This window comes from Ovis canadensis, chromosome 15 (assembly GCF_042477335.2).
Source record: "Ovis canadensis isolate MfBH-ARS-UI-01 breed Bighorn chromosome 15, ARS-UI_OviCan_v2, whole genome shotgun sequence".
In the NCBI taxonomy this organism is placed as follows: domain Eukaryota; kingdom Metazoa; phylum Chordata; class Mammalia; order Artiodactyla; family Bovidae; genus Ovis; species Ovis canadensis.
The window spans coordinates 46133917-46161229 of NC_091259.1; the positions used below are offsets into that span (position 1 = coordinate 46133917).

A 27313-nucleotide genomic window follows, 5' to 3' on the forward strand; every position below is an offset into this window, starting at 1 on the left:
AAAATGCATGTTATAACAAGTGAGGAAGAAGTAGGCTCTATAAGATCCTGATACCTGTTAATTAACTCTGTATTTAATACACAATGGAATATTACTCAGCTATTAAAAAGAATGCATTTGAATCAGTTCTAATGAGGTGGATGAAACTGGAGCCTATTATAACAGAGTTAAGTGAGTCAGAAAGAAAAACACCAATACAGTATAATAATACATATATGTGGAATTTAGAAAGACGGTAATGGTGACCCTATATGAGAGACAGCAAAAGAGAAACAGATGTAAAGAACAGACTTTTGGACTCTGTGGGAGAAGGTGAGGTTGGGATGATTTGAGAGAACAGCACTGAAACATGTATACTACCATATGTGAAACAGATCACCAGTCCGGGTTCGATGCATGAGACAGGGCACTCAGGGCCGGTGCACTGGGATGACCCTGAGGGATGGGATGGGGAGGGAGGTGGTAGGGGGGTTCAGGATGGGGAACACATGTACAATGATGGCTGATTCATGTCAATGTATGGCAAAAACCAATATTATAAAGTAATTAGCCTCCAATTAAATAGGTTAATTTAAAAAATATATACAGTAATGTATATGCACTGGCAATGACAATTTTCAGTGCAGACTCAAACTGCTGAGCTTTTGTTACTGCTAAGTTTAGTTTTTAATGCCTTATGGGTCATTTCACGCTGATAGATTGCCACTTCTTGGGAAGTAGAATTGGAAACTAGATAACTGCATTTGTGAAAATTCCATGTTAAAAATAAAGACAAATGGAATAACTTGTGCACACATAGCTTGGGTTGATCTCAAGGGAATTAACCTTAAGTGAAAAAGCCAAACTAAAAGGTTACATTGTGTAATTCATTTATATTGCATTCTTGAAATGAAAAAATTACATACATGGGGACCAGGTTAATAGTATCCAGGGGTTAAGGAGGGAAGGGACAGTGATGGAAAGATGATAGGAGGGAGATTTGTAATGGAATTATTAGTGGTGATCATATGAATCTTAGCTTGATATAATTGCCCAGAACTAAATACACAATGAGTACATGTAAAACTGGTAAAATATGAATGAGGACTGAATTGTATCAATGTCAATTTCCTGGATTTGATATTGTACTATAGCTATACAAGATTTTCTTTTTTTTTTTTTTTTTTTACAATTGGAAGAATGGAAAAACAGACTGGTTCCAAATAGGAAAAGTACGTCAAGGCTGTATATTGTCACCCTGCTTATTCAACTTATATGCAGAGTACATCATGAGAAACGCTGGACTGGAAGAAACACAAGCTGGAATCAAGATTGCCGGGAGAAATATCAATAACCTCAGATATGCAGATGACACCACCCTTATGGCAGAAAGTGAAGAGGAACTAAAAAGCCTCTTGATGAAAGTGAAAGAGGAGAGTGAAAAAGTTGGCTTAATGCTCAACATTCAGAAAACGAAGATCATGGCATCTGGTCCCATCACTTCATGGGAAATAGATGGGGAAACAGTGGAAACAGTGTCAGACTTTATCTTTTTGGGCTGCAGTCACAATCACTGCAGATGGTTATTGCAGCCATGAAATTAAAAGACGCTTACTCCTTGGAAGAAAAGTTATGACCAACCTAGATAGCATATTCAAAAGCAGAGACATTACTTTGCTGACTAAGGTCCATCTAGTCAAGGCTATGGTTTTTCCAGTGGTCATGTATGGATGTGAGAGTTGGACTGTGAAGAAGGCTGAGCGCCGAAGAATTGATGCTTTTGAACTGTGGTGTTGGAGAAGACTCTTGAGAGTCCCTTGGACTGCAAGGAGATCCAACCAGTCCCTTCTGAAGGAGATCAGCCCTGGGATTTCTTTGGAAGGAATGATGCCAAAGCTGAAACTCCAGTACTTTGGCCACCTCATGAGAAGAGTTGACTCATTGGAAAAGACTTTGATGCTGGGAGGGATTGGGGGCAGGAGGAGAAGGGGACGACCGAGGATGAGATGGCTGGATGGCATCACTGACTCGATGGACGTGAGTCTGAGTGAACTCTGGGAGTTGGTGATGGACAGGAAGGCCTGGCGTGCTGCGATTCATGGGGTCGCAAAGAAATCAGACACGACTGAGCGACTGAACTGAACTGAGGTGAAGAATATACGGGATCTCAAGAAAAAGAGTTTTAATAAAATGAATGATGGGTTTGAGGAGCACGTGGCTTTTGTGATATATTTTGGGTTATCAAAGAATTTACTTTTGTCTGATGGTTCTAGAAAGAACAAACCTCAAAATATCTGGATTCTGGATAGAGAAGCACTGTTTGTGTTCTATCTCCCAGAGGTGAGCCTGTTTATGTTAGGTTCTGTCAGGTCTCTTTGTATTCACAATATTTTGCTTAAGGCCTCAAAGAAGTTTTTATTATTAATGATTGGTCAGAAAATCTTCCTGTGGGGGGTGAGTGGGAGGTGGGAGGGGTGAGAATGTGGAAACTTAAATGTGCAAAATCGGAGGTACTATGGCTGATTGTAGCTGTAACAGGTCTTTGGAAACAGGTAAAATGCTTTAAAAGAGTGACTGTCAGTCTCCCTTTATGCATAAAAAAATTTAATCTAGGTTCTTCTAAAGGATCATGAAAGGGACCGTTACTAAACAAAGACCAGAAATCAAAACCAGTGCGACTTTGATGTTCAAGCAACTCCAGCCTAACCGCAGAGGCAGAGGCGTTAAGAACTGAAATGGATCTTCATACAACTAGTGTCTCTTGGAAGCACTGAAGTTATTTCCTCAAATTGTATTTAGTTACTTTCCCAGTTTATTCGTGGGTGAGCTAGAAAAGGGATTCCAGCTCCCAGGATAGCATTCTTTCCCACTAGGCCATCAGTCCTGTGAAATGTTCTTGAGTCCAAGCACTCCCTCTCCTCCATTGGCTGCTGTGGAGTTTCTGGCAGAAAATACAATTTCTAAGTAGTGTTTAAATGACCTCAACGCCTAATTCAGGCTTGCAGGGAAAACTTAGCTTGTGTTTCCAGTGTCCTCTTCGGCCTAAAGCAGCCGACGATAACAAAACAGGAAGAGGCTTTTAAAGTTCCTTTGGAACCAGAAATGCTTGCGACGTACTCGGAGCGCGCAGGCGCAGGACGGAGAGGGCTTGTCCTCTCTGAGTTGCCGTAGGGTCTAGGTGGCTGCGGCCTGGGTCGGCTCCCCACCCCCTTCCACGTCAGCGGAGGACTCTGCGGGTCCGCCGCCGCCGCTGTGGGTTGAGCCGGAGTTTACGGTTCCGCGGTTGCCCCAGCTGCTGCCCCTCATAGTCAGGTAACGGCCTACAAGCCCCCTTATCTTGGAGGAGCTCCCTGGGCTGGGCAGAGTCGGAGGAACCGGGCTCTAGCGGGGAGATGAGGAAGGGGAGCGACTAGGCCGCTAGCGTCCGGGCCTGGCGAAGTGGAGTGCAGGGTTGGGAAGCTCTGAGCGGGCCGCCCCATCCTGGCCTGCCTACTGGCCGGGGGTCTTCTCCCTTCCAGGCCCCCGGGGCTCGCCATTCCCGGCCGGGGCTTCCTTTGCAGGAGGGAAGGAACGGGGAAGGGGCGTGGGGGTGCAGAGCACCAGTTGAGGGACTCCTGGTCCACAGAGTCGGGTCGCATAGGTGAACGTATTAAAGCGCTGTAAGGGTTTTAAGCAGAGTATTTTTGCATGGGATCTTTTTAACTTCAGAAGTTCAGATTGTGTATTATGTTTAAAAATCACTTTTATATCGTGATGGGGTGAGGCTGGGGGACTTGTCACTGTATTGTGGGCTTTAATTCTGCAGTACAGCTTTCTAGACTCTGGGCGGGGTTGTGGGGTGAGAGATAATGTAACTTAGGCTAAGGCTGACAAGTGTGTGTTTTAATACATCAGGATTTATTTCTATGCAACGTAATATAGATGGACCCTCCCCGTCTAATGCTGTAAAATTCATAAGCCAAGCTGAATGAACTTTAGACAGAAAAGATCACGATAGTTGCTGGTTCTGTTTTTGTTTTTTCGGTTGTAATATCTTTATATTTCTTTTTCTAGGTTTTTTTTTTTTTTGTATCTGTTATCTTTAAATCTTGTATCGAGAGTAGGCTGTGACCGGGAACCATGACGGCTGCCGAGAACGTATGCTATACGTTAATTAACGTGCCAATGGATTCAGAACCACCGTCTGAAATTAGCTTAAAAAATGATCTAGGTAAATGTTGGTAATATTTTGAAAATGAAAGTAAAAAGTTCACTTGCATTTCAAGTTCCTTTATAATTAGAAATACTTAATTTTTTTTAAGATCTCTTCAATAAAACTTTGTCTTGCTAAAAATGGAAATGTGTTACTTTAGGCCTGCAGTATTGGTTTTTGGAAAGAAAAGAACATCTCAGCTTAGCTTATATCACGGTGGGGTGGGGCTAAATAAATATAATGGTTTAGTTTTTAGCTATTCCTCAAGATAACATAATGGCTTGTTTAAATGTAGCTGACAGTTCTTTGTAGATAACAGATTAAGAGTGAGTATTAGAATGTTTTAATTTCTTTGTGCACTTAGCTTCATATTACTTAGCTTGTTCTTTTTGTTTTACTGCCTGTTGAACAAATGAAGTCAACACTGGAACATATATATGTTTTCTCAGAAACATTTATGCTTTTGATTTTTAAAGCATTTATGCAAAGAAGAAAACAAAAACTTTATTTCTGAATTTTAAAAGTATGTACTGTATCTCCTTTTTGTGAGTAATTCTGCCAAAATTTTTTTAAAGTAATGCACGTTCCGAGATAATAATTCTTGCTTAATTGAACTAATAAAAATAAGTTTTACTTGAAGTGATAACTGCTGTTTAAAACAGACTAAAGGGAAATTTATGCTTCAAATCTTGATAGTGTCTTTTAGAATATAGTTTACAGTTTGAAAGGAGATGATATTTTAGTTGCATGTTCCTGCTGTTAATCAGCAGTAATGGAATACCTTGTGATTTTAGGTTACATAATATTCGGTTTCTATTGAGGCCTATTTCTAGAAAAGGAAAAATAAATTTTTTTTATGGCATTTAAGCTGATCTTGTTCGTTTACAAAAACCACACATACTGTATTTCCTTTTTCCCCCCATATTCATGTAAGAGTAGAATGGAATACAAATTGAATAAACTTTCATTACTTTTTTTTTCTAATGTCAAAATCTTCAAATTTTCATAATTTAAAGGTTTTCACTTTTAAACCCCCCAAATACTTAAGTTTATTGGTGGGTGATAAGGTAAAGGACAAACTTGTCCTTAACTGTAAAAATACTCTTTTCTTAACTATACTTTACCTACTAAGTAAATAAATAAGTAGTGTTGAATTTTACGTTTATTTTTGACTGTATTTCAATAGAGTTGAGGTGAAAAAATTTAGAAATAGTTTTCAATTTGAATAACAAATAGTTTTGTTTGGTGAAACACTGATATGGTTTAATTTCACTTTACCTTTGATCACTGGATATGAGCCCTGATGACTATACATTTCCTGGAGTATATTTTGGTGAATTAAATTGATATTTAAAACTATTTTTCATAAAGGAGAAGAACCTCTGAAAATTTTGAGGATGTGAAAAGAAGCATTCTTCACCTCAATTTGAATTGTTAGAATAAAGGGAAATAAGGATTGAGGAACTTGAAATGAATGGTGTTGATTTTTTACAAGTTTACTGATAAACTTACTTTTAAAACTTCATAACCTTTAGTTACAAGTGGATTTTTCAGTGGCTAAGATTGCATGCTCACAATGCAGTAGGGGCTGGGTTTGATCCCAATCAGGGGACTAGATCCCATGCTGCCGCTAAGACTCAGAGCAGCCAAATGAATAAATACATATTTAAAAAAAAGAAAAATACTGAAGATCTGCCCAGATTAATGCTTAACTTCATCCTTTTACGTTTGTTCATTTCTTGATTTGATATGGCACACAGGTTCTTGGGTTTTTTTCCCATGTGTAGCTACTGTGAAGCATGGAGAGATGCATAAGAAGTTAGTCTGTTTTAAACAAAAACATTGACACTTAAAAGGCTTCCCTGGTGGCTCAGACGGTGAAGAATCTGCCTGCAATGTGGGAAACCTGGCTTTAATTCCTGGGTCGGGAGGATCCCCTAGAAAAGGGAATGGCAACCCACGCCAGTATTCTTGCCTGGAGAAGTCCATGGACACAGGAGCCTGGCGAGCTGCCATCCATGGGGTGCAAAGAGTTGGGCAGTCGGGCACAACTGAGCATAACACTTTTTCACCTCACATTGACACTTACGGTATAACTTTGGCAGTAACCCTCACTGTGTTCGATTCTTTTAAAGAGGTTATTTATTTATTTATTTTTGGTTGCGCTGGGTCTCTGTTGCTTCTCACAGGCTTTCTCTGGCTGCAGGGAGATTGGGCTGGCGGCTGCTCTTGGTTGCTGTGCGCTGGCTTTTCACCGAGGTGGCTTCTCTTAACAAGCATGGACTCTAGCCACCCTGGCTTCAGTAGTTGTGGCTCACAAGCCCTAGAACTTGGGCTCAGTAGTTGTGGCTCAGGCTTAGTTGCTCAGAGACTTGTGGAATCTTCCTGGACCAGGGTTTGAACCTGTGTCCCCTGCATTGGCAGGCGAATTCTTATCCATTGTAGAATTCCCACAGGACCAGGAAGTCCTGTGTTGCATTTTTAATGCGTACCTTAAATTCGTTAGTATTCAGCATACTTGTCTCTTAAGTTTCTGCCTTCAAATTTTGGATCCAAAAGATTTTAACCATAAATTCTTCAGTATGCAATAATGATGTGAAATTATAGATTGTTTTGCATAACATAGAGCGCTTATTTTTAGGTTAAGTAACAGTAAACTAGCATCTTATCTTAAATGTGTCATCCTTAATTATAAATAATGGTTGCTGATTCAGTACATTTTAACTTTCCTCCAATTTTTTAGGTAATTTCTCAAGAAAGATTCTGAAGTTTTATAATCTGTGGGAATATGATGAGATTTTGGAGTTAATTTAGTCTGTTAATTCCCAACTTTTTTGAGTTTGAGGTTCTTCCTAATGTTGAAAAAAGGTCACTTATCCCCATCCCCACCCTTCATAATAGTGGCTGTAACTTTGGTTTAGAAAATAGGTACTGACTAAAAGCTACTTTGAATTCCAAAGCATATAACGTATCTGTTTACATTTTGAAAAATAGCTACAGGTGTGTTTGAGATACACGTTTTTTGGTATACCTATAGATTCATGGCTTCCACATTAACTCCATTGGTTTGGGGTCAAAGATCTAATCCAGTGCTTTTCTATTATATGTAAAGAATCATGAGGTTCAGAGATAAATGACTCTAAAATCATACAGCTTGTTTTTGGCAGAGCCAGGTGGAAAACCCTTGTCACTTGGGTTGGTACCTTTATTACTATTGCCTCTGATAAAGTGAGAACATGTTTTATTTTGTTAATTGCTTTTAAAATTATCTGAGGAATTTTCTTTTAAAATAATTGTGCTTAAAAAAAATTTTTTTTTTTAAAATCAGAAAAAGGAGATGTGAAGTCAAAGACTGAAGCTTTGAAGAAAGTAATCATTATGATTCTGAATGGTGAAAAACTTCCTGGACTTCTGATGACCATCATTCGCTTTGTACTGCCTCTTCAGGATCATACCATCAAAAAATTACTTCTGGTATTTTGGGAAATTGTTCCTAAAACAACTCCAGATGGGAGGCTTTTACATGAAATGATCCTTGTTTGTGATGCATATAGAAAGGTAAACTAAACCGTAATTATTTCCAAATATTGCTTAGATTTTTAAATAATTGTAAAGTTGGTGGTGTGGGCTCTGTTTTAATTTTTTAAATTAAATCTCAGAAATGTAAGTTTTAGATATTTGAAGCAGAAGTTGTAAAAAGTTATTGTGAAAAGTTTTATTGTTGCTTTTTTCCAGATACTTTCCATGCATTTTTATGTGTTATTAATAAAAAACAGTGACACATAGAATACAAGACATTGATGTGATAAGTAAAAATTGCTTTTATCTATAGGAATCTGATGGAAATTGTGTAATAATCTAGGTATTTGTCCTGAAACCTACTTCCTAGTTTTTTTTAATTGAAAAATTTTGTATATAAACATTGTGGTTTTTTGTAAAATACTGGGACTCATCATTTCATATTTGATTTTTATATCAGGATCTTCAGCATCCTAATGAATTTATTCGAGGATCTACTCTTCGTTTTCTTTGCAAGTTGAAAGAGGCAGAATTGCTGGAACCTTTAATGCCAGCTATCCGTGCTTGTTTGGAGCATCGACACAGCTATGTTAGAAGAAATGCTGTTTTGGCCATCTATACTATCTATAGGTAAATAAAGGTCCTCCTTTGGCTTACTTCTCTATGGACTGTTTAGTCTTTCAGACCAGAAGAAGTTTCAGAGTGGTTCCTTACAGATTTTATGTACCTTGCAAATATGTTTTGATTAGCCTGAACATTTTTCCTTATTAAGTTGTTAACATTTAAAAGTCAAAAAGATCTGGCAACACCAGGTCCTGGTTTCTACATGACAGTAATCTGCTGGAAGTGAATGGCAGGGGCCCCATTTAAACAGGTTGTATGCTTTCCAGTTTACGTCACTACCTGTCTTTCTCAATTTTAGTACTCCAGCCCAGTTAATTAATTTATTAACTTGCTTAGCCCATAACTTTGAGGTTTTGGCCTTATTTTAGAATTCTCTTTTTGCAGGATGTGGGTCTTGTCTTTTTATACTTAGAGGTCTTAAGGAGGAAACTTTTTAATAGGAAGGGTTGCAGTTCTCAGCTGATTCCTGTTCTTAGAAAACTAAAAATTTTGGACTTTAGGCTGGAATGCTTGGTTTTTACAGTCACTGGTGTCAGTCTATTTAGAATTAGGATGTAATTTATATAAACATCTTTGTACTTTAATAGTCAATAATTTAGTAATTTCACAGTTATATTGGATTTTGTATCTGTTCAGGAAGGTGGTAATCTGGTTAATAATGTAGAGTTCTTTGGAAGTTATTACAGATTACACAGGTTTCAGAATTTAAACTTAGAGTACACACAAAGAAATTATTATGATTATAGGACAACTGGAAATTTGAACAGTCTGTATGATGATAGTAAGAAATTACTAGTTTTTACTACATGATAATGTTAGTTTGAAAAGAAAGTTCTTAATTTTAGAGACGCATACTGATACATTTACAGAAGAAATGTTAAATGGTCTTGGATTTGTTTCAGAATAATATGGGAGGAGAGGAAGTGAGACAGGTGAAACCAAAATGACTATGAATTAATTATTGTTAAAGTTAGGGGGGAAAAAGGGCTAGGGGATGGTTTTTATTAAACAGGTGTTCATTGTTCTGTATATAATACAAACACTTCTAAGTTTTCAAAGTAAGAAATTAGTAGATAAATACAGTGCATAAATAGTAAAATTGAAGGGACTATTTCTTCTCCAATAATTCTTTTTTTTTTTTAATATTTAAAAAATTTATATGGCTGCAAGGGATCTTAGCCGCAGCATGCGGAATCTTTAGTTGTAGCATGTGGGATCTAGCTCCCTGACCTGGGATTGAGTACTGGCCCCCCTCCATTGCACAGAGACTTAGCCACTGGGCCACCAGGGAAGTCCCTCCAATAATCCTTAATGTAGGATCTTTCAGTACCTCAAAGTTGTCATTATGAGCATCAATATTATAGCCCTAAAGTATATGAAAGAGAAATTAGAGCTGTCCAGTTGATAGATAGCATGTTGAGTAAATCAGCTTTCTCTAATTTGAACTAAAAAACACAATTTGATAAATAGATGAATATGTAAATTTCTGATTCATACTCACAATTTTCTAATTGATTTAAAGTTTAAAAAAGCAAAACAATTAATAATGGTATAAGGTTTGATAAAGGTTAATTTTAGTAGAGTCCAGAGAGTTACTAAATATGAATATTACCTGTTTTATTTGAAGAAACTTTGAACATCTTATACCGGATGCTCCTGAATTAATACATGATTTTCTGGTGAATGAGAAGGATGCAAGTTGCAAAAGAAATGCATTTATGATGCTAATTCATGCAGATCAGGTGAAGTATTTTTTAAAAAATACTTTTATGACTATTTAAGTGAGAATTAAAGATATTACACAAGTTTTTAGTAATTTTGTTTGTAGTACATATGATTTGTATTATTTTGATTTTTTTTAGATTTTTGATTTAATTTATATAAAAATAGACTTTAAAAATTCATTTTGTGGTATATTGCTTATGTATGTGTTCTTTTCTTTTTTTAAGTACACATCAGACAGACATTTTTAATAACAGCCATTTTACAGTTCTTCTGGATTGAAATTATTGTGGCCATATGCTTTGGCACCCAGGTTTGGGGCTTTATTTTTCCTTCTGTTGGTAAAGATCTAAAATTGTTTAATAGAGAAAAACAGAAGTTCTTTATAGGGTCTGTCCCAAGCCATAGCTTTGAAAGAGGGTGGAGTTCAGTGTAGATGTATGTTTTTGTTAGGCTTTTCAAACTTCATATGTAAATGTCAGCCCTATATCCAGCTCTGCTGGTGATTAAAGTTTATTCTTCTGCTGGTTAGCAGAGATTCTGCACACATTGGTGGCATTTAATCTTAGAACTTTTGCCATCCAGTATTTATTATCAAAATATGCATGAAGGCTGAAAAAATAATGGAATCTGTCCATTCTTCTGAAATCTAGATGCTATCATTTTATCTTTGTAAACAAAATTATAAGAATGCTGCTTATTTGGGCCACAGAGCTTTGTCCTTTTGTACAGTTGGTTTTATTGACCTGTGTTTTTGGTGTTATGCTATTTACCTACATAATTAGAATTTCAATAGAATTTATTGATACTTTTACTATAGAGATGTTGATGAGACCATAGTTCTCTATGTTACAGTGTTAAGGGTGTGAGAATCAGTGAGATTTTTATTTTAGGTCTCAGAAACAGAAATAACTGTATTCATAGGCAATTGGTTTGTTTAGGTTGTGTAGATACCCTGAATCAGGTAATACATAGTGTTTTTCTCCTTAGTTTAGCTGCTAGAAAATTCTAATGCTGGATTTGTGGCCCATTTCTATTAATAGAAAATATATTTGACTTTGTATCTTATATTTATGTGTTAACCTGTATTTTTTTCCTCAGTTAGTTTTTCTTTGCCCTGATTTCCTCATTTGTTTTAGGTTTAGTTATGTATGCTTTTTTTTTTTCTTTAAGTCCTTTTATTGAATGAGGTTGAGTTTGATAAATATATTCTTTTTTTTTTTAGGATAGAGCTTTGGATTACCTAAGTACTTGTATTGATCAAGTTCAGACATTTGGAGACATTCTTCAGTTGGTTATCGTTGAACTAATTTATAAGGTAAAACTAATCTATAATGGGTAAAATTAAGAGTTTGAGATAAGGTTAAACAGTCTTGAGGGCACAACTTAATTGGTGTGGTAATATGTTTTAACAGTAGAAATATTTTGCAGCATGGCCTATTCAAGTCTTCCCTACTCCCTTTGGTTTGTCATATTTTCCAGATTCTTCCATTCTTTCTAAATCTCCATAAAGAATTCTGTAAAAATTCATGGTTTGACCCAACACATATGTGAAGAAATTGTTGTATACTGCTCAGTCACTGAATTGACTATGAATTAGGCTTTGAACTAAAAGTCAAGATCTTTTTTTGAATACATAGCCAACTACTTTGGAAATCTAAAGACAAATGAGAAAAAGTCTTAAATATATTTTTGTTCCTTGTTTGTAAAAGAGAATAGAAAGATTTTAAATATGTTAAAATGACATTTTATGCCATTGACTCACAGGAATTTTAAGACGATCAGAGATTTGGGTTTTAAAATGAAGTACTTTATTGACAACATTTTAATTCAATATATCCTTCAAAAAATTGATTATATCTTAATATTCTGAGAAAATAAAAGATGCAGTAACATCCAGTTTTGCTATTAATACCATTGGAGGCCAACAAAAATATATGTTAGGAATGGATTCTATTGCATAGAATGGCATGAACAGAATACATAGCGGACCCTGCTAACTCATTACATCCTCTTTGCTTCTGCAGGAAAGAGGCCCCTTTCAACACAGGTTATCCAGTCATTTTGAATTGACATTTAAGATGAAGCCAGAACTATGAATATTACATATGTAAATATAAAAATGTAATTCATCTGTATGGTGCAGGGATGCCACTGAGATTCTCAAAAGTAGGAGTTCTCTGCTGTCGAATGACTTCTTTGTCTAGTAGGGTCCAGGTTATAGTGAGAGGAAAGAGGTCTTGAGTCTTAATGGAGTAATAGAGATTTGACTAAACATTTTAGAAAAATCTAACATAAATGCTAATTTCAAGAGAGAAAAAATAAGAACTATTTACTTCACAGGTAAAAATATTAAGATGCATTTAGAATGGAATAGAAAATGTTATTTGTCTTCTCAACATTGAATATGGTCCCAAATTATAAGTGCAGTAGTAGTATTTGAAAAAGAAGTGCTCTTGCTTTATTAAAAAACTAGTATTTTTCTATTATTATTTATTGAAATTCATGTAATCCATCATGTTTACCTTTTTGATGTGACATCCAGTATAGAATGTAGGACAAACTTTAATACCTATTACAGTACGAATGTTAGTTACTTGGTTAATGTCTTGTGTATAGTGTGCATGTCTTTAATTATAAGCCATCTGAAAACCTTTTATGAAAGAGTGGAAATATAAATTATTATTGAATGAATAAATGAATGAGTAGCTGTAACAGTTAGTTATTTGAAGTAAAATCTATTTCTTCCGGAAATTACCGGTGTTGTATCATGGTGTCTCATCCTGCATTGGCCAACATCTCTTAGCTTTCAAATGAAGAAAACTATGGCAGCCCACTCCAGTGTTCTTGCCTGGAGAATCCCAGGGACGGGGAAGCCTGGTGGGCTGCCGTCTGTGGGGTTGCACAGAGTTGGACACGACTGATGTGACTTAGCAGCAGCAGCGTATCCCATAAGCTGACATCTGTCTTTAAGAATTTGTTTGAAAGCAAGTGTTCCTGAATTCAGTTGAAACCTAAATGTTTTCTTCTCCAGGTTTGTCATGCTAATCCATCAGAAAGGGCTCGTTTCATTCGCTGCATCTATAACTTACTACAGTCATCTAGCCCTGCTGTAAAGTACGAAGCTGCTGGAACATTAGTAACCCTCTCTAGTGCACCCACTGCCATCAAGGTACTGTCCTTTTTTGTGTGTCTGTGTGCCAGTTAGATGATAGACATGCTGTCTTCTCACTTGATGTAGTAACCTTACAATCAACTACAAATTTTAGAAAATTCTTTGATTTCCAGTGTAGTCCAACCTTCTTTTCTTACTTTCTGCTTTCATATGTATATAAAGAGTAAAAGTGACAGAATAGCAGTATTTGTAGTTTCTGGAGCATGATACTGGTATTTTAAGATCTCCACCCCATACTTCAGTTACATTAAGAACTAGATCTGGGGAAATGGATGCTGAATCCTAAATAATGTACCCTAAAACAGTTCCAGTGAATGTTTTTGATAATGAAATATTTTAATATACTGTCAAGACTATGTGAGGAACCCTACTCTATTCATAGAATGAATTATTGTAGAAAACCAGATTGTATAAATAGGGGAATTTAGTGCTTTTACCACCAATACTTAAAAAATTCTTTTTTAATGTGTTATTTTGAAATAATTTTAAACTTACAGAAAAGTTGCAAAAATAGGTCAAAGTTCCCATTACCCTTCACCCAGCTTCCCATGATGTTCATGTCTTGCATAACAATTGTGTAGCTGTCAAAGTTAAAATTGTCGTTGGAACAATATTGTTAACTAAACTATAGACTTTATTCAGATTTCATCAGTTATCCTACTAAAGTTCATTCTCTGTCCCAGAATTCAGTCTAGGATCCCATGTAACACTAAGTTATCATGTGTCCGTGTCCTTCTAGTCTGGGATAGTTCCTCAGCCTTTCCTTGTTTTTCATGACATTGATACTTGTGAAGAGTACTGGGTCAGTTTGTTTGTAAAATATCTCTTAATTTTGGTTTGTCTGACATTTTCTCCTCATTAGTTTAATGTGCAAATATTTTAGGGAAGTACCACAGAAGTGGTACACCATTCTCAGTGTATCCTATCCTACATGATGCTGATATACCTTATTACTGGTGATGTTAAACTTGATCATTCAGTTAAGGTGGTCTCTGTCAGATTTCTCTACTGTTGACTTATGATTTTTCCTTTTGTAATCAATAAATATTTTGAGAACATACCTAGAAACTCTGCAAATATCCTATTTCTCCTCAGACTTATACCCAGCTAATTTAGGCACATATCAGTAGATCTTTTCTATAGCAGTTTCTATTATGATATCCTAATGGTGATTTTTTGTTACCCTCATTCTACACTTACTATTTGGAGTTCTGCAGGGAGGAGCTGTCCCTTCTCCTTCATTCTTTCTTCCCTTCCTCCCTCTCTCCTTTCCTTCTTTCCTTCCTTCTTTATATCAGTATGGATGTTTTATGCTATGGATTATAGTCCAGTATTATTATTTTGTTGATCAAATTGTCCTAGCTTTAGTCATTAGGAGCTCTTTCAGATTTGCTTCTTTGCCCTTTACTTTTAATGACTCAGAGCCATCTTTATATTCTTGATTTTTTCTGTTCTGTAATGCAAGTGGGTTAGGGTTTGTACCTAAACTTAAAAGTTGCTTAGTAGCCAAACTGTTTGGGATTCTCTATCTGCTTTTTTCTGCCTTGTTCCTTAGGTTCAGCCCTTAATTTTTGGCTGTTATTGAGGGTTTCTGGCTGTAACAACCTCTTCTCATCCTTTTAATTTGTGATGCTTCCAATTTTTTGTAATTAAAAAAAAAAAGAAATTTGTTAGAACTTGGGTAGTAGAGGGACACATTCCTCTGAGAAAAATGCATAAATTTTCAGTGTAGGATAGTGAATGTATTTTGGCTTCTTGGAGGCTTTACTTACTTTCAGATTCTATGTTTAAGATAGATGAATGTGTTCTTAAAATATATTTCTTTTTTTTACATAGGCTGCTGCTCAGTGTTACATTGATTTAATTATTAAGGAGAGTGACAACAATGTAAAGCTTATAGTTCTAGATCGATTGATAGAATTAAAAGAACATCCTGCTCATGAACGAGTACTACAGGTAAATATTTCTGAAACAGAGAAATCCTAAATAGAATCTTCTTTCAAATTGAAATAATTCCCAATACTTTTCATCTTGGTTAGCTTAAATGCTTGGAGATATGGTGGTTTAAATTTTGATCAACTAAGGTATAACTCCTGAAGCACTGTAGCCTTTTGGGGTATTGTCTTTGTTATTAAAAATAATTTCTAACATGAATTAATGTGTTACATTTTATCTTTTCTGTTTGTACTGCACTTGGTGTTCTTACAAGTAGAGATATATTTGTTTTAGTTTTAATTTACATTTTTTGCAAAGTAATTAACACCAACGGAGAATGAAAGATTATTAGATTCTAGAAAATTATCAATATACCTGTTTAATCTGTGACAATGATTATTATAAAACTAAAGCCCCATGATAAAAATAAAGCTACGTTCAATGCTGATCCTGGATCAGTAACAACAAAAACATTTTCTATAAAGGACATTATTGGGAAAGTTGGGGAAATGTGAATGCAAACTCTGTATTAGTTAATAGTATCATTAATCAGTGTTAAGTTCTCTAAATTTGATAATTGTGTTATATAGGAAATTTTTCTTACTCTTGGGTATACAGTGAAACATTTCGGAGTATAGAGAATAAGACACAGCAAATGTGGTGAGATATTAACAACTGGTATATATAAGTAATGGTTATAGAGGAGTTTATCCTTAAAAATTTTAGAACATTTTTATCAGAATTTTAAAAAAAAATAAAGTTTTAAAGAAGTGAAATATTTTGTTTTGCTATATTTAAAAACACTTGCTATAGAATTTTAAGTATGCTTCTTTAAAATATTAGTTTCCTGCAGAGCCAAAATAACATTATCGCACTTAACAAAATTGTTAATGAATCATCAAATTTCCCAGATATTCCTAAAACACTCTTTTGGTTTGATTTTTCCTATTTATAGCCATACATCACACTTGGTTGTGATGTATGTAATTGTGATGTGTGGTTCCTTGAGTCTCTTAATTTGAACAGTATCATTTTTTCAGAACACTGACTTGTTTGAGAGACTCCTCCTGGATGTATCTGGTTACTTTTTTTGGTGTCATTTAGCTTGTTGCTCTGATTTCTGTATTTCCTATAAACTGCACGTTTGAGCTAAAGCTTGACAGAGTAAACATGTTCAGTTTGAATGCATCATATGTGATACTACATACTTCATGTTGCCTTACATCAGGCAACTCAAATTATCTGTTTTGTCTGACAGTAGTGATTTTATTATTGATCAGAGAATTAAGGTCATGATAGAACCCTCTATTCTGCAGTTAAGATTTTCTTCTTGTGACCAGAAATACTGATATTAATTCTAGATTATTTCTATTCTTTTTTAGGATCTGGTTATGGACATCCTAAGAGTATTGAGCACACCAGACTTAGAAGTACGCAAGAAGACTCTGCAGTTAGCACTGGATCTTGTCTCCTCTAGGAATGTTGAAGAGGTAAAACAAAATTCTGACAGCACTTTGTAAGCTGTCAAGTCAAACATGATGTCATTCTCACTTATTTTTGCTTTGTTCTACAGCTGGTTATTGTCCTTAAGAAGGAAGTAATTAAAACAAATAATGTGTCAGAGCATGAAGATACTGACAAATACAGACAACTACTTGTGCGAACATTGCATTCCTGTTCTGTCCGATTTCCAGATATGGCTGCAAATGTTATTCCTGTGGTATGTAATCCCAGTGATCTTAATCTTGAAATTCTCTAAAAATAAAAATTAGGAAATTTTAGTTATTTGACAGTTAAATTCTGGAAATCTCAGCTCTTTGTAATCACTAAATCTCACGGTAAGAAGAGATCTTTATGTCTGCTACTAAGCTCAAAAGGATAAGGACTTTGACTTCTTTCTCTCATATCTTCACTGAAAAAACAACAACAAAAATAATGACAAATATACCTCCATATACTATTATAACTAATGTTTGTTGGTGGTGGTTTAGTTGATAAGTCGTGTCCGACTCTTGTGACCCCATGGACTGTCTGCCAGGTTCCTTTGTCTATGGGATTCTCCAGGTAAGAGTACTGAAGTGGGTTGCTGTTTCCTTCTCTAGGGGATCTTCCCAACCCAGGGATCAAACCCAGGTCTCCTGCATTGTAGGCAGATTCTTAACCAGCTGAGCTATGAGTGAAACCCTTAATGTTTGTTACTATTACCTATAGTAAAATATTCTGTGTATATAAATCAATCAGTAGGGCAAATAAGTTTCTTTCAGATAATCAATAATTTTATCTCTTAAATTTGAAGGATTTAGTTAGAGGAAAAATTAGCATACCAAGAATGTTTTGCTTTCTGTCATTGTCAGACAAATGAGGTATGTTATTGTAATTTGAAATTTTGACTTTGAGCTCTAAATTTTCTCTGAAATGATTTTACTTTTGGTAAATCTTTGTGTCTCCAGTTAATTTATTTTGAATTGTGGGTTTCCAGCTTCAGTTTTTGTTTTTTTTTTGCCTATGCTGGGCCTTTGTTGCTGCACATGGGTTTTCTCTAGTTGCAGCGAGCAGGGGCTACTCTAGTCGTAGTGTGCAGGCTTCTCATTGCAGTGGCTTCTCTTGTCGCAGCACAGACTCTAGGGTGATGGGCCTCAGTAGTTGCGGGGCACGGGCTTGGTTGCTCCAAGGCATGTGGATCTTCCTGGACCCCTGGACCAGGAATCAAACCTGTGTCTCCTATGTGGGCAGGTGGATTCTTATCCACTATACTAGCAGGGAAGTCCTCTAGCTTCAATTTTATTATGTGTTTTGTAATAAACTTCGCTGCATGTAAACTGAAAAGTCATCATCCCTTTGTTTACATAATGGTACTTGTCTCTCAACTTATATTTTGCTGTGTATTTGGAAAGTATTAATTATTTTCTTTGTAAACTTGTTCAGTTTACTTATTAACCTTAGGTAATAGGTAATTTTCTTTCTGAAAATGTGTAATTGTTATCCCTTCTTTTTTTTTTTTTCTTTTAGTTAATGGAATTTCTCAGTGACAGTAATGAAGCAGCAGCTGCAGATGTCTTGGAGTTTGTTCGTGAAGCCATTCAGCGCTTTGATAATCTGAGAATGCTTATTGTTGAGAAGATGCTTGAAGTCTTTCATGCTATCAAATCTGTCAAGTAGGTTTGAAATCTGTTTAAATGTAAAGTTAAGTAAGCATTTTACCAATTTCTGTCTTTAAGGGTAAGTTGATAGAAAATATGACAGGAGAGCTGTCTTAAAACAGTTAAGACAAAATGAAACAAAATAAATGTCAGAAACATGTCACCCCTACTCTCACCTTTAGTGAATCCATAATCTATCAGCAAAAAAATTTTTGGTAGGTAGGTATGATTTAGGTAGGTTTCTCCATTCTCATCTCCTCTAAAGCATCATAAATTCTAAAGTGACTAAGAAACATATTTTTATTTATTTTTTTTTTATGTACCTTGACCAAGTGGGTTTATTACAGAGATGCAAGACTAGTTAAAAAAATTCAATCTACGTAATCCGCCATATTAACAAGGGAAAGAATTACCCCCACCCTGTACCCCATGCACATACAAGCAAAACTATTAGAGCTAATAAATGAGCTCAAGATTGCAGCTTACAAAATCAGTATTAAGTATCAACTGCATTTTATACACTTGCAAGGAATAATCTGATAAGGCAAATATTTTTAAAAGGTACTATTTTGGGATACCATCATTATTTATATTCCCTCTTTAGCATTTACTGAAGTGGAGCATTGAAAATAACAGCCTAAATCTGTAATGTTTCCCTTCAGATAGTCTTTGCTAGTGAGAAAGGACTATTGCAGCTGAGTTTGCTTCATTTAAATCATCTGATGGATTGTAGTAGACTTGCCTTACATCTGCCTGTATAGAAAAGAAGGGAGTACAATATTGGTTTTATGATATGAAAATGTATTGAGATTTATGGAAGTGAGAAAGATTTGTTTCTTTCTGGAAAAATAAAAATCATGTCAAAGTTTAGCTTTTGGCAGCCATAACCTCTTAGGGTTTCAATTTCTAGAATTTTTTTTGAAATAAATTTAATGAAAATCTTAGGGAAAATCTTAGGGAAAAGACTTAATTTACTACAACATTTTTAACTAGAAAATTGTTGCTTGCTTTATTTGAGGTTTTTTTCTGTAGTTTTGATTCTCTGCATTCCTTCCTTTTTCACTGGTCTATTTGGCACCCCTGCCTCTTCAGTGAATTACTTGTTATATAAAAATAATACATACTTTTAATAGTGGTAGGTTATAAAATCAAATTTACTTGAAATTCTGTCCAAAATAAAAGACAACACATTTCTGGGAAACATTTGGGTATTTTATTTTTTAACCTCCTGGGTTTACCAGTTGTAGAATGTTCCTAAATAAAGAACACTTACTTTCCTTTTAATTCTTGTGACTTCAGGAGAGAATCAAAGAAACTTAGTGTCTTGTTATATTCTTTCTTAACATTTCATCCATAGTCCCTTGGAACTGCAGAATATTTTTTTCTTCCTTAAGCTTAAACTCACAAAAAAAGACCACTGCTTCAAGATTTGTTGGCCGAGTCAGTTCTTCATAGCTTGTATTCTTGCCTTAGGATTTACCGAGGAGCATTGTGGATCTTGGGAGAATACTGTAGTACCAAGGAAGACATTCAGAGTGTGATGACTGAGGTCCGCAGGTCCCTTGGGGAGGTATGTTTTACTTTAATATATGCTACTTTATGCAGTGATTTTTATTTTAGTAAATCTGACTTTTATGTGGTGATTTACTTTTGTGTTTTTATTTAATAGTGTTTGGGCTAAAGAACATTGAAAAAAATTTTAATTACTCAGATAATTAAGCCTCTGGTCAATGGGAAATTAAGGGAGTTGCCCTCCTCTGCATTGATAACACGTGTTCTTTTATCTGTATTATTTACCATTCTGGGTAAGATTTTATTTGAACAAAAGGTTATATATTTTAAAAAGGAAAAAGAATTGTAAAACTGCTTAATCCTCTGTATTATAAAAAAAGAATTCTTGTAAGAACAGGGCAAACTTTAGAACACCTATTTATATACTAAAACTGGCAGCATTTTCCTCATCTAAACAAGCCCATATAGTAGAATAGAAAGAATAGTTCTTGTTAGAAACCTGGATTCCAGTCTTGCTTCTACCAGTAATAACTCCAGGACTTTGGATATAATTTCCTTAACCTGACTGGACATCAGGTTTTTCATCCATATAATAAAGGAGTCGGTAGATAATGATTGATGACTCTTGGAGCTCATAAATTAGATGATAGACTGGTATTAAGAAATAAATACATAGTATCTACTTGGTTTAAAAGAGAGGAAGGAAGTTGGGTGACTTCCTTGGCAGTCCAGTGGTTAAGACTCCACAGTTCCTATGCAGGGAGTGCAGGTTTGATCCCTGATGGGGAAACCAAGATCCCATATGCCATGTGGCCAAAAAAAAAAAAATTAAAAGAGGAGGTTGGTAAATCTGACTACATACACATAAGTCAGATTTATTTCATTTTGTGGAAGAATGGGTGCTGGTTTTGATTAGTATTTCAACGAAAGTGAGGGAGAAGAGGAATAAGGCTTAGTTACTGTCCTAAGTGTTTTCCTTTTCAGTAACTTATATGTAGAGAATTAAGATTTCTGTTTAACAGATTAAGAAACTGAGGTTTCAAAGTAGTTTTAATTAATTTGCCCTGAAGCCTTAGACAGTGAAGAATCTGTCTGCACTGTGGAAGACCTGAGTTGGATCCCTGGTTTGAGAAGATCCCCTGGAGAAGGGAGTGGCTACCCGCTTCAGTATTCTTGCCCAGAGAATTCCATGGACAGAGGAGCCTGGCAGGCTACATACAGTCCATGGAGTCGCAAAGGGTTGGACATGGCTGAGTGACTAATACATTCAACACATACAAACTAAAAGTAGCATCCAACTCCAAAGCCCCTTTCCTCACTACATTATTCTGAGGAGGAAGGAAAATTGGAAGCAGAGTCCCAAGTTCCAAAAAACCCCATTGAGGAAATAGTTCTGTAGAGAACTATAGAAATTATTGAATATTTAAGTATGTTTGGCTTCCTACTGGTATTTGATATTTCCATTTGATTTTTAGATCCCAATTGTAGAGTCAGAGATTAAAAAAGAAGCTGGTGAATTGAAACCTGAAGAAGAAATAACTGTGGGACCAGTTCAGAAGTTGGTAACTGAGATGGGCACCTATGCAACTCAGAGTGCCCTTAGCAGTTCTAGACCAACCAAGAAAGAGGAAGAAAGGTAATTTGTAGCACCTGGGACCTGCGAGCTGTACTGCTGTGTATAAAACAGTCAGAGGATTTCTTTCTCTTATTAGTTTACTCTTTTGACCCAGATAGAAATCTTCACTATTTAGGATACTTGGACGGAAAAGGATGTTTAAGTTTCTTCCAGAAATTATGTTAATAGTTTTAATTCTCTGCTCCTAATAAATATTCTCATTGAACTGTGTTCTATTTAAGATTACTTTACTCACATAGAAAATACTAAGTGGAGGTAACTAATGACATTTGAGTTTTATTTCCAAATAACATTTGGAAATTACGTTACCACTATCCCGCTCCAGAACTTTTTCATCATCCCAAACTGAAATTTCAAGATTTTGCACTTCTAATTGATGGAATAAAATTTTGATGTTTTCCTCCATATTTGCTCTCTAATTATATAGTAAAGATGATGAAAATTTTGATGATGTCTAAAATTTTAATGGTTACTATATATTAGGCATTGTACTAAATAAATAGCTTGTCCCTGATAGTCTTTGACAGTATCCTGTTGATTAGCCACATTTCATACAGGAGGAATTTGAGGTTTAAAGAGGTTTGGAACTGCCCAAAGGGACGCAGTAAATGAATATACACCTTTAACTGTTTTCTCTTTATTTATTTAGCTCTTTTAACATTGCAGATGTGTTACAGCCGTGTATTTTTTTAAATCTTTTTCCTTTTTTATTCTGAGAGGTAAAGAGGGAGCTAGTTGAGATCTTTATCATCGAAGGGTGGCAGTGAGAGTATGAAATAGGCTTCCTTGAGTCATTTATACAAAAGCTACATGCTGCTTAAGAAGTTGGTGGGTTTCATTTGCCTTGATTGCTTTGCAGACCTCCCCTAAGAGGATTCCTTCTGGATGGAGATTTCTTTGTTGCTGCCTCCCTTGCCACAACTCTGACCAAGATTGCCTTGCGCTATGTGGCTTTGGTTCAGGAGAAGAAAAAGCAAAATGTAAGTTCATTTATTCTACATTTACCTAACATGAATATTGAGTGCCTGCTATATGCATTGAATAGTGAGGACCCAAAAGTGAATGAATGCTAAATTCCTGTCATAAAAGAGCTTATGCTTTAATTGGGGAAATGAACACAGTAATATAATGAAATATATGTATATAATATAATGATTGTAAAATTGACATAGTAATGTAATAACAACACAGTATGATTAGCCCATTGGAAGTGATACACGGGTTTATGAAGTTATTTCTGATTGCTGGGATTAGTCAAAGCCCAGTGAAGGAAATGCCTGTCTCTCCAGCATCTTCTTCCTGCTAGTCATTGTCTGTTTTATCCTAGAAATGCCTCTTAAATATATTCCCATTTTTGCAGTTCATACCTTTTTCATGGCTTCTGACTATTCTGACTGTATACTCATTTACAATAATGTACTGTCGTTCTACCCAACCCCTACTGCCATCCTTTATGTTACTGTCCTGTATTTTATTTCTGTGTGTCATTTAATCAGCCCTGTGATGCATAATTATTATTTTTGCTTTAAATAGTCAATTATCTTTTATGTATATATGTACTATTTCTTTCCCTTTTCTTATTTACCTAGTGACCAAACTCATGCTGGGAAGGGATATATTTAGCAAGTTTTAAGTAGTTGAGAGTTGGAAACAGGGCACAGTTCAAGTACCTCTTTGGGTGGTTTTTTTTTTTTTTTTCATTTTTGCTTTGTTTGCTTTCATATTTTTCTTTCTGGTAAAATACATGTAACACAAAGTTTACCATTTAAACTATTTTTAAGTGTACTGTTCAGTGTTGTGAGTCATTCAAATTGTTAGCCATTACCACTATCCCTCTCCAGAACTTTTTCATCATCCCAAACTGAGAATAACCAGCAAACCATAACCCCATATTCCCTCCGCTAGTCCATGGCTACCACCATTCTGCTTTTCTGCCTCTATAGATTTGCCTGTTCTACACACCTAGTATAAATGGAAGTATACAATATTTGTCCTTCAGCGACAGGCTTATTTCATTTAGCATAATGTTTTCAAGGTTCATTTGAATGATAGCGTTGTCAGAACTTCTTTCTTTTTTCAGGCCGTCTAATATTCTGCTGTTACTGTTTATCCATTCATTCATTATTAATAGTCAATTTTCTTCTAAATATTTTTTAATGAGAAAAAAGTTATACTTAAGTGTTTTTAATTTTTTGTATACATGCAGATTTCTATCTGATATTTTCTTCCTGCCTGAAGGAGTTGATTATTCTTATAATGCAGGTCTGCTGATGATGAATTCTCTCAGCTTTCATTTGCCTGAAAAAAAATCTTTGCTTTCATTAAAAAAAATCACTTTGTGGTAAAACTGAGTGTTTTTTATTTTATTTTTAGTCATATCTTTTTTCACATTGCTAAAATAAGGAGTGATGTAATGAAGATTAGTGAGAAAAAAATCAGTCATGGTTAAAACACTGAAGTACAAATCTTATTAATATTGTAGTGGAGATAGAAACATCAAAAAATAGGATTACATTGAGTTTAGTTCAGGTCAACGAAAACCTTTCGTCAGAGTTTATTATGACTTTTATCTTTGAAACACTTTTTCCCTAGTGGAGATCATTTTGTGTATTACCATATTGTAGTTTCATTTAACTTTATAACATTTTCCCTATGCTCTTCTAAACCCTTCCTAATCATAATAATATTCAATAGCTCCATAATAATCCATTAGATTCTTTCATGTAGTCAGACCTGCATATAAGATGACACTTTATTTTTAGATTAGGGATTTTTGAAGGATTTTTAAAAAAATGTCCATCATATAGCTTTCCTCATAAATCCATAAATAAGATTCAGAAGATCAGGTAAATTATAAGATGTTTTATCTCTTATTAATCAATTACTTTTATTTATGAGGAGTAACTTACTTTGTAATTCTCTGAGGGCCCTTATTTATTTATTTAGGTCTCGTCTGTTCTTTAAATTATGCTTCTTAAAAATCTCCAACATTTTATGTCTTGGTTCTGCAAGTTGGGAGAGCATTTGCTGGAATCTGTTTTAAGAGAACCAGCTTTCTGGTAACATACTAGTTCAAGAAATTTGCCACCTTTGGTACAAAGCAGAAGGAAGTTTGGTTGTTCATCACCGTGCTGTCTTGGCTTTCCTTCATTTATGCCTTTTCCAACACACTTCATTTCTTAATGTAGATCTGACTTTCTCTCTGGTATCATACACCTTTTGTCTAAAGAATTTGCTTTAACTTCTCTTGTAGTGCAGATCTGTTGACAGTTAATTCTTTAGGTTTTTGTTTGTCTGAAAAAGCCCTTATTTCTCCTTCAGTTTTGAAAGATATCTTTGTAGGTACAGCATTCTAGGTTGACAGTTTTTTCTTTTAGCACTGTAAAGATGTTGCTTCATTGTCCTCTGGCTTTCCATACTATCAAGATGTTGCTCTTGTGCCTCTTCGTGGAGTGTGTCCTGTTTTCCTCCAGCTGGTTTTGGGTTTTCTCTTTATCACTATAATTAGAATTTCAGGTTTCAGTCATTTGATTAGGATATGCTTTAGTGTGCTTTTCTTTATGTTTCCTTTGCTTATGGTTCATTGAGCTTCTTGAATATGTAGTTTTATAATTTTTATCAAATGTGAGAAATTTTTGGTTATTATTTCTTTAGCTACTTTTCTCTGTCTCCCCTTCTCTTTCCTTCTGGAGACCATATCTGGACACAAAGGATTATTAGATTTATTCTTCCCCAGGCTTCTGATAATTTTTTCATATATGTATGCTGATCACAATGTGTAGATACATTTACATCACAATGGTGGAAAACAATATGGAAAACCAAGGGACTGGTCTAGATTAAAAGGAGCTAAAGAGAATAATAATCAAAATGCATGAACCTGATCCTGGATTTAAAAAAAAAAAAAATCTTGTGACAATTAGTAAGATTTAGTTGAATTTGGAGTGTAGTAGATATAGTTGGGAATTGTTACATTTTTTAGGTGAGATAATGATATTATGATTATCCAGGAAACTGTCCTAAATCAAGAGATGTTTGCTAAAGCACTTATGAAGTAAAGATTCTTGCTTTCATATGTTAAGCCAAAAAAATTGTTGTTGTTGTTTAGTTGCTAAGTCAGAAGTCTGACTCTTTGTGATACCGTGGACCACCAGGCTCCTGGGATTTCCCAGACTAAAATACTGGAATGGGTTGCCATTTCCTTCTCCAGGGGAACTTCCCAACCCAGAGATTGAATCCACACTCGTGCATTGCAGGCAGATTCTTTACCACTGAGCCACCTCAGAAGCCCAAGTCAAAAAAATAAATGTACATATATGGTTAGAGTAAGAACACAGTTTTGGCAGAATATTAACAATTGGTGAAGTGTATCATTCTTGGGCTCCAAAATCAATGCAGACCGTGACTGCAGCCACGAGATTAGAAAGACACTTGCTCCTGAAGAATAGCTATGACACACCTAAACAGTGTCAACAAAGGTCCATATAGTCAAAGCTATGATTTTCTGGTAGTTGTGTATAGATGTGAAAGTTGAACCATGAAGAAGACTAAGAGTTGAAGAATTGATGTTTTCGAACTGTGGTGCTGGAGAAGACTCTTGAGAGTCCCTTGGACTGCAAGGAGATCAAACCAGTCAATCCTAAAGGCAATCAACTCAGAATATTCGTTGGAAGGACTGATGCCAAAGCTGAAGCTCCAATACTTTGACCACCTGATGCAAAGAACAAATTGGAAAAGACCCTGATGCTAGGAAAGATTGAGGCAAGAGGAGAAGGGGGCAACAGAGGATGAGATGGTTGGATGGCATCACTGACTCAATGGATATGAGTGAGCAAACTCAGGGAAATAGTGAAAGACAGGGAAGCCTGGCAGGCTGCAGTTCATGGGGTCACACAGAGTCAGACATGACTTGGAGACTGAACAGTAACAAAAAATCATTCTTTTATCTTTCTGAAGTTGGAAAGTATAAGAGAAAATAGAGGAAGAGAAAAAAGTTTTTAAATCTCTGCTCTCTATTAGTTGAGGGTTAATGAAGGTTTTAGAGGGTGGCAGGAAGGAAAAGGGTATAAAAAATAAAATCTAAAATATTCAGGTTAAGTGATATTAGGTTTAATTTCTTGAATTTTGAGTTATATTAAAGTGACATTATTGCATTTGGAGAAGGCTGACAATAAATAAACCGTTTCTCTCCTTGTCTAGTCTTTTGTTGCTGAAGCAATGTTGCTCATGGCCACTATCCTACATTTGGGAAAATCCTCTCTTCCTAAGAAGCCGATTACAGACGATGATGTAGATCGAATCTCCTTGTGCCTCAAGGTCTTATCTGAATGTTCACCTTTAATGAATGACATTTTCAATAAGGAATGCAGACAGTCCCTTTCTCACATGTTATCTGCTAAACTTGAAGAAGAAAAATTATCCCAAAAGGTAAGGTATATATATGATAAAGGCATAAAAGTGCTTTGTGTTCTTTGTTGTTGAATTTTCAGTTCTCATATGTGAGGAGTGTCTGTGTTGAAGGCCTCCAAAAATTATCGTTTTTTCCAAATTAAAGAGAGTTGGTATATTGTTTTTGCAACACAGAAAGAATCTGAAAAAAGGAATGTGACAGTACAGCCTGATGACCCAATTTCCTTCATGCAACTAACTGCAAAGAATGAAATGAACTGCAAGGAAGATCAGTTTCAGCTGAGTTTGCTGGCAGCAATGGGTAACACACAGAGAAAAGAAGCCGCAGATCCCCTAGCATCTAAACTTAACAAGGTAACGATATACCAAATACACCAGTGGGTTATTTAACTTGGCTGCTTTTGAAAGTAATAATCAAGAATTTGTTGGTCCTACTGTTTATTGTAAAAGAAAAATAACTAGTACAGCAT

At 35.4% G+C, this 27313-nt stretch overlaps 1 protein-coding gene across 1 annotated transcript in view; it reads left to right on the forward strand.

Annotated features, from left to right (window-relative positions):
- Window positions 1-2978: 2978 nt before the first annotated feature.
- The window catches only part of COPB1 (COPI coat complex subunit beta 1), a 33537-nt gene continuing 9202 nt past the window's right edge, over window positions 2979-27313 (forward strand). Inside the window, exons 1-16 of the mRNA XM_069554319.1 lie at window positions 2979-3291; window positions 4033-4189; window positions 7500-7729; window positions 8151-8320; window positions 9942-10056; window positions 11262-11354; window positions 13071-13208; window positions 15048-15167; window positions 16529-16636; window positions 16720-16866; window positions 18156-18301; window positions 19760-19856; window positions 21274-21434; window positions 22294-22414; window positions 26634-26861; window positions 27018-27197. Of these exons, the coding sequence (XP_069410420.1) occupies window positions 4099-4189; window positions 7500-7729; window positions 8151-8320; window positions 9942-10056; window positions 11262-11354; window positions 13071-13208; window positions 15048-15167; window positions 16529-16636; window positions 16720-16866; window positions 18156-18301; window positions 19760-19856; window positions 21274-21434; window positions 22294-22414; window positions 26634-26861; window positions 27018-27197 (2145 nt within the window). The 5' untranslated portion in view covers window positions 2979-3291; window positions 4033-4098. The remainder of the gene's footprint in view (window positions 3292-4032; window positions 4190-7499; window positions 7730-8150; window positions 8321-9941; window positions 10057-11261; window positions 11355-13070; window positions 13209-15047; window positions 15168-16528; window positions 16637-16719; window positions 16867-18155; window positions 18302-19759; window positions 19857-21273; window positions 21435-22293; window positions 22415-26633; window positions 26862-27017; window positions 27198-27313) is intronic.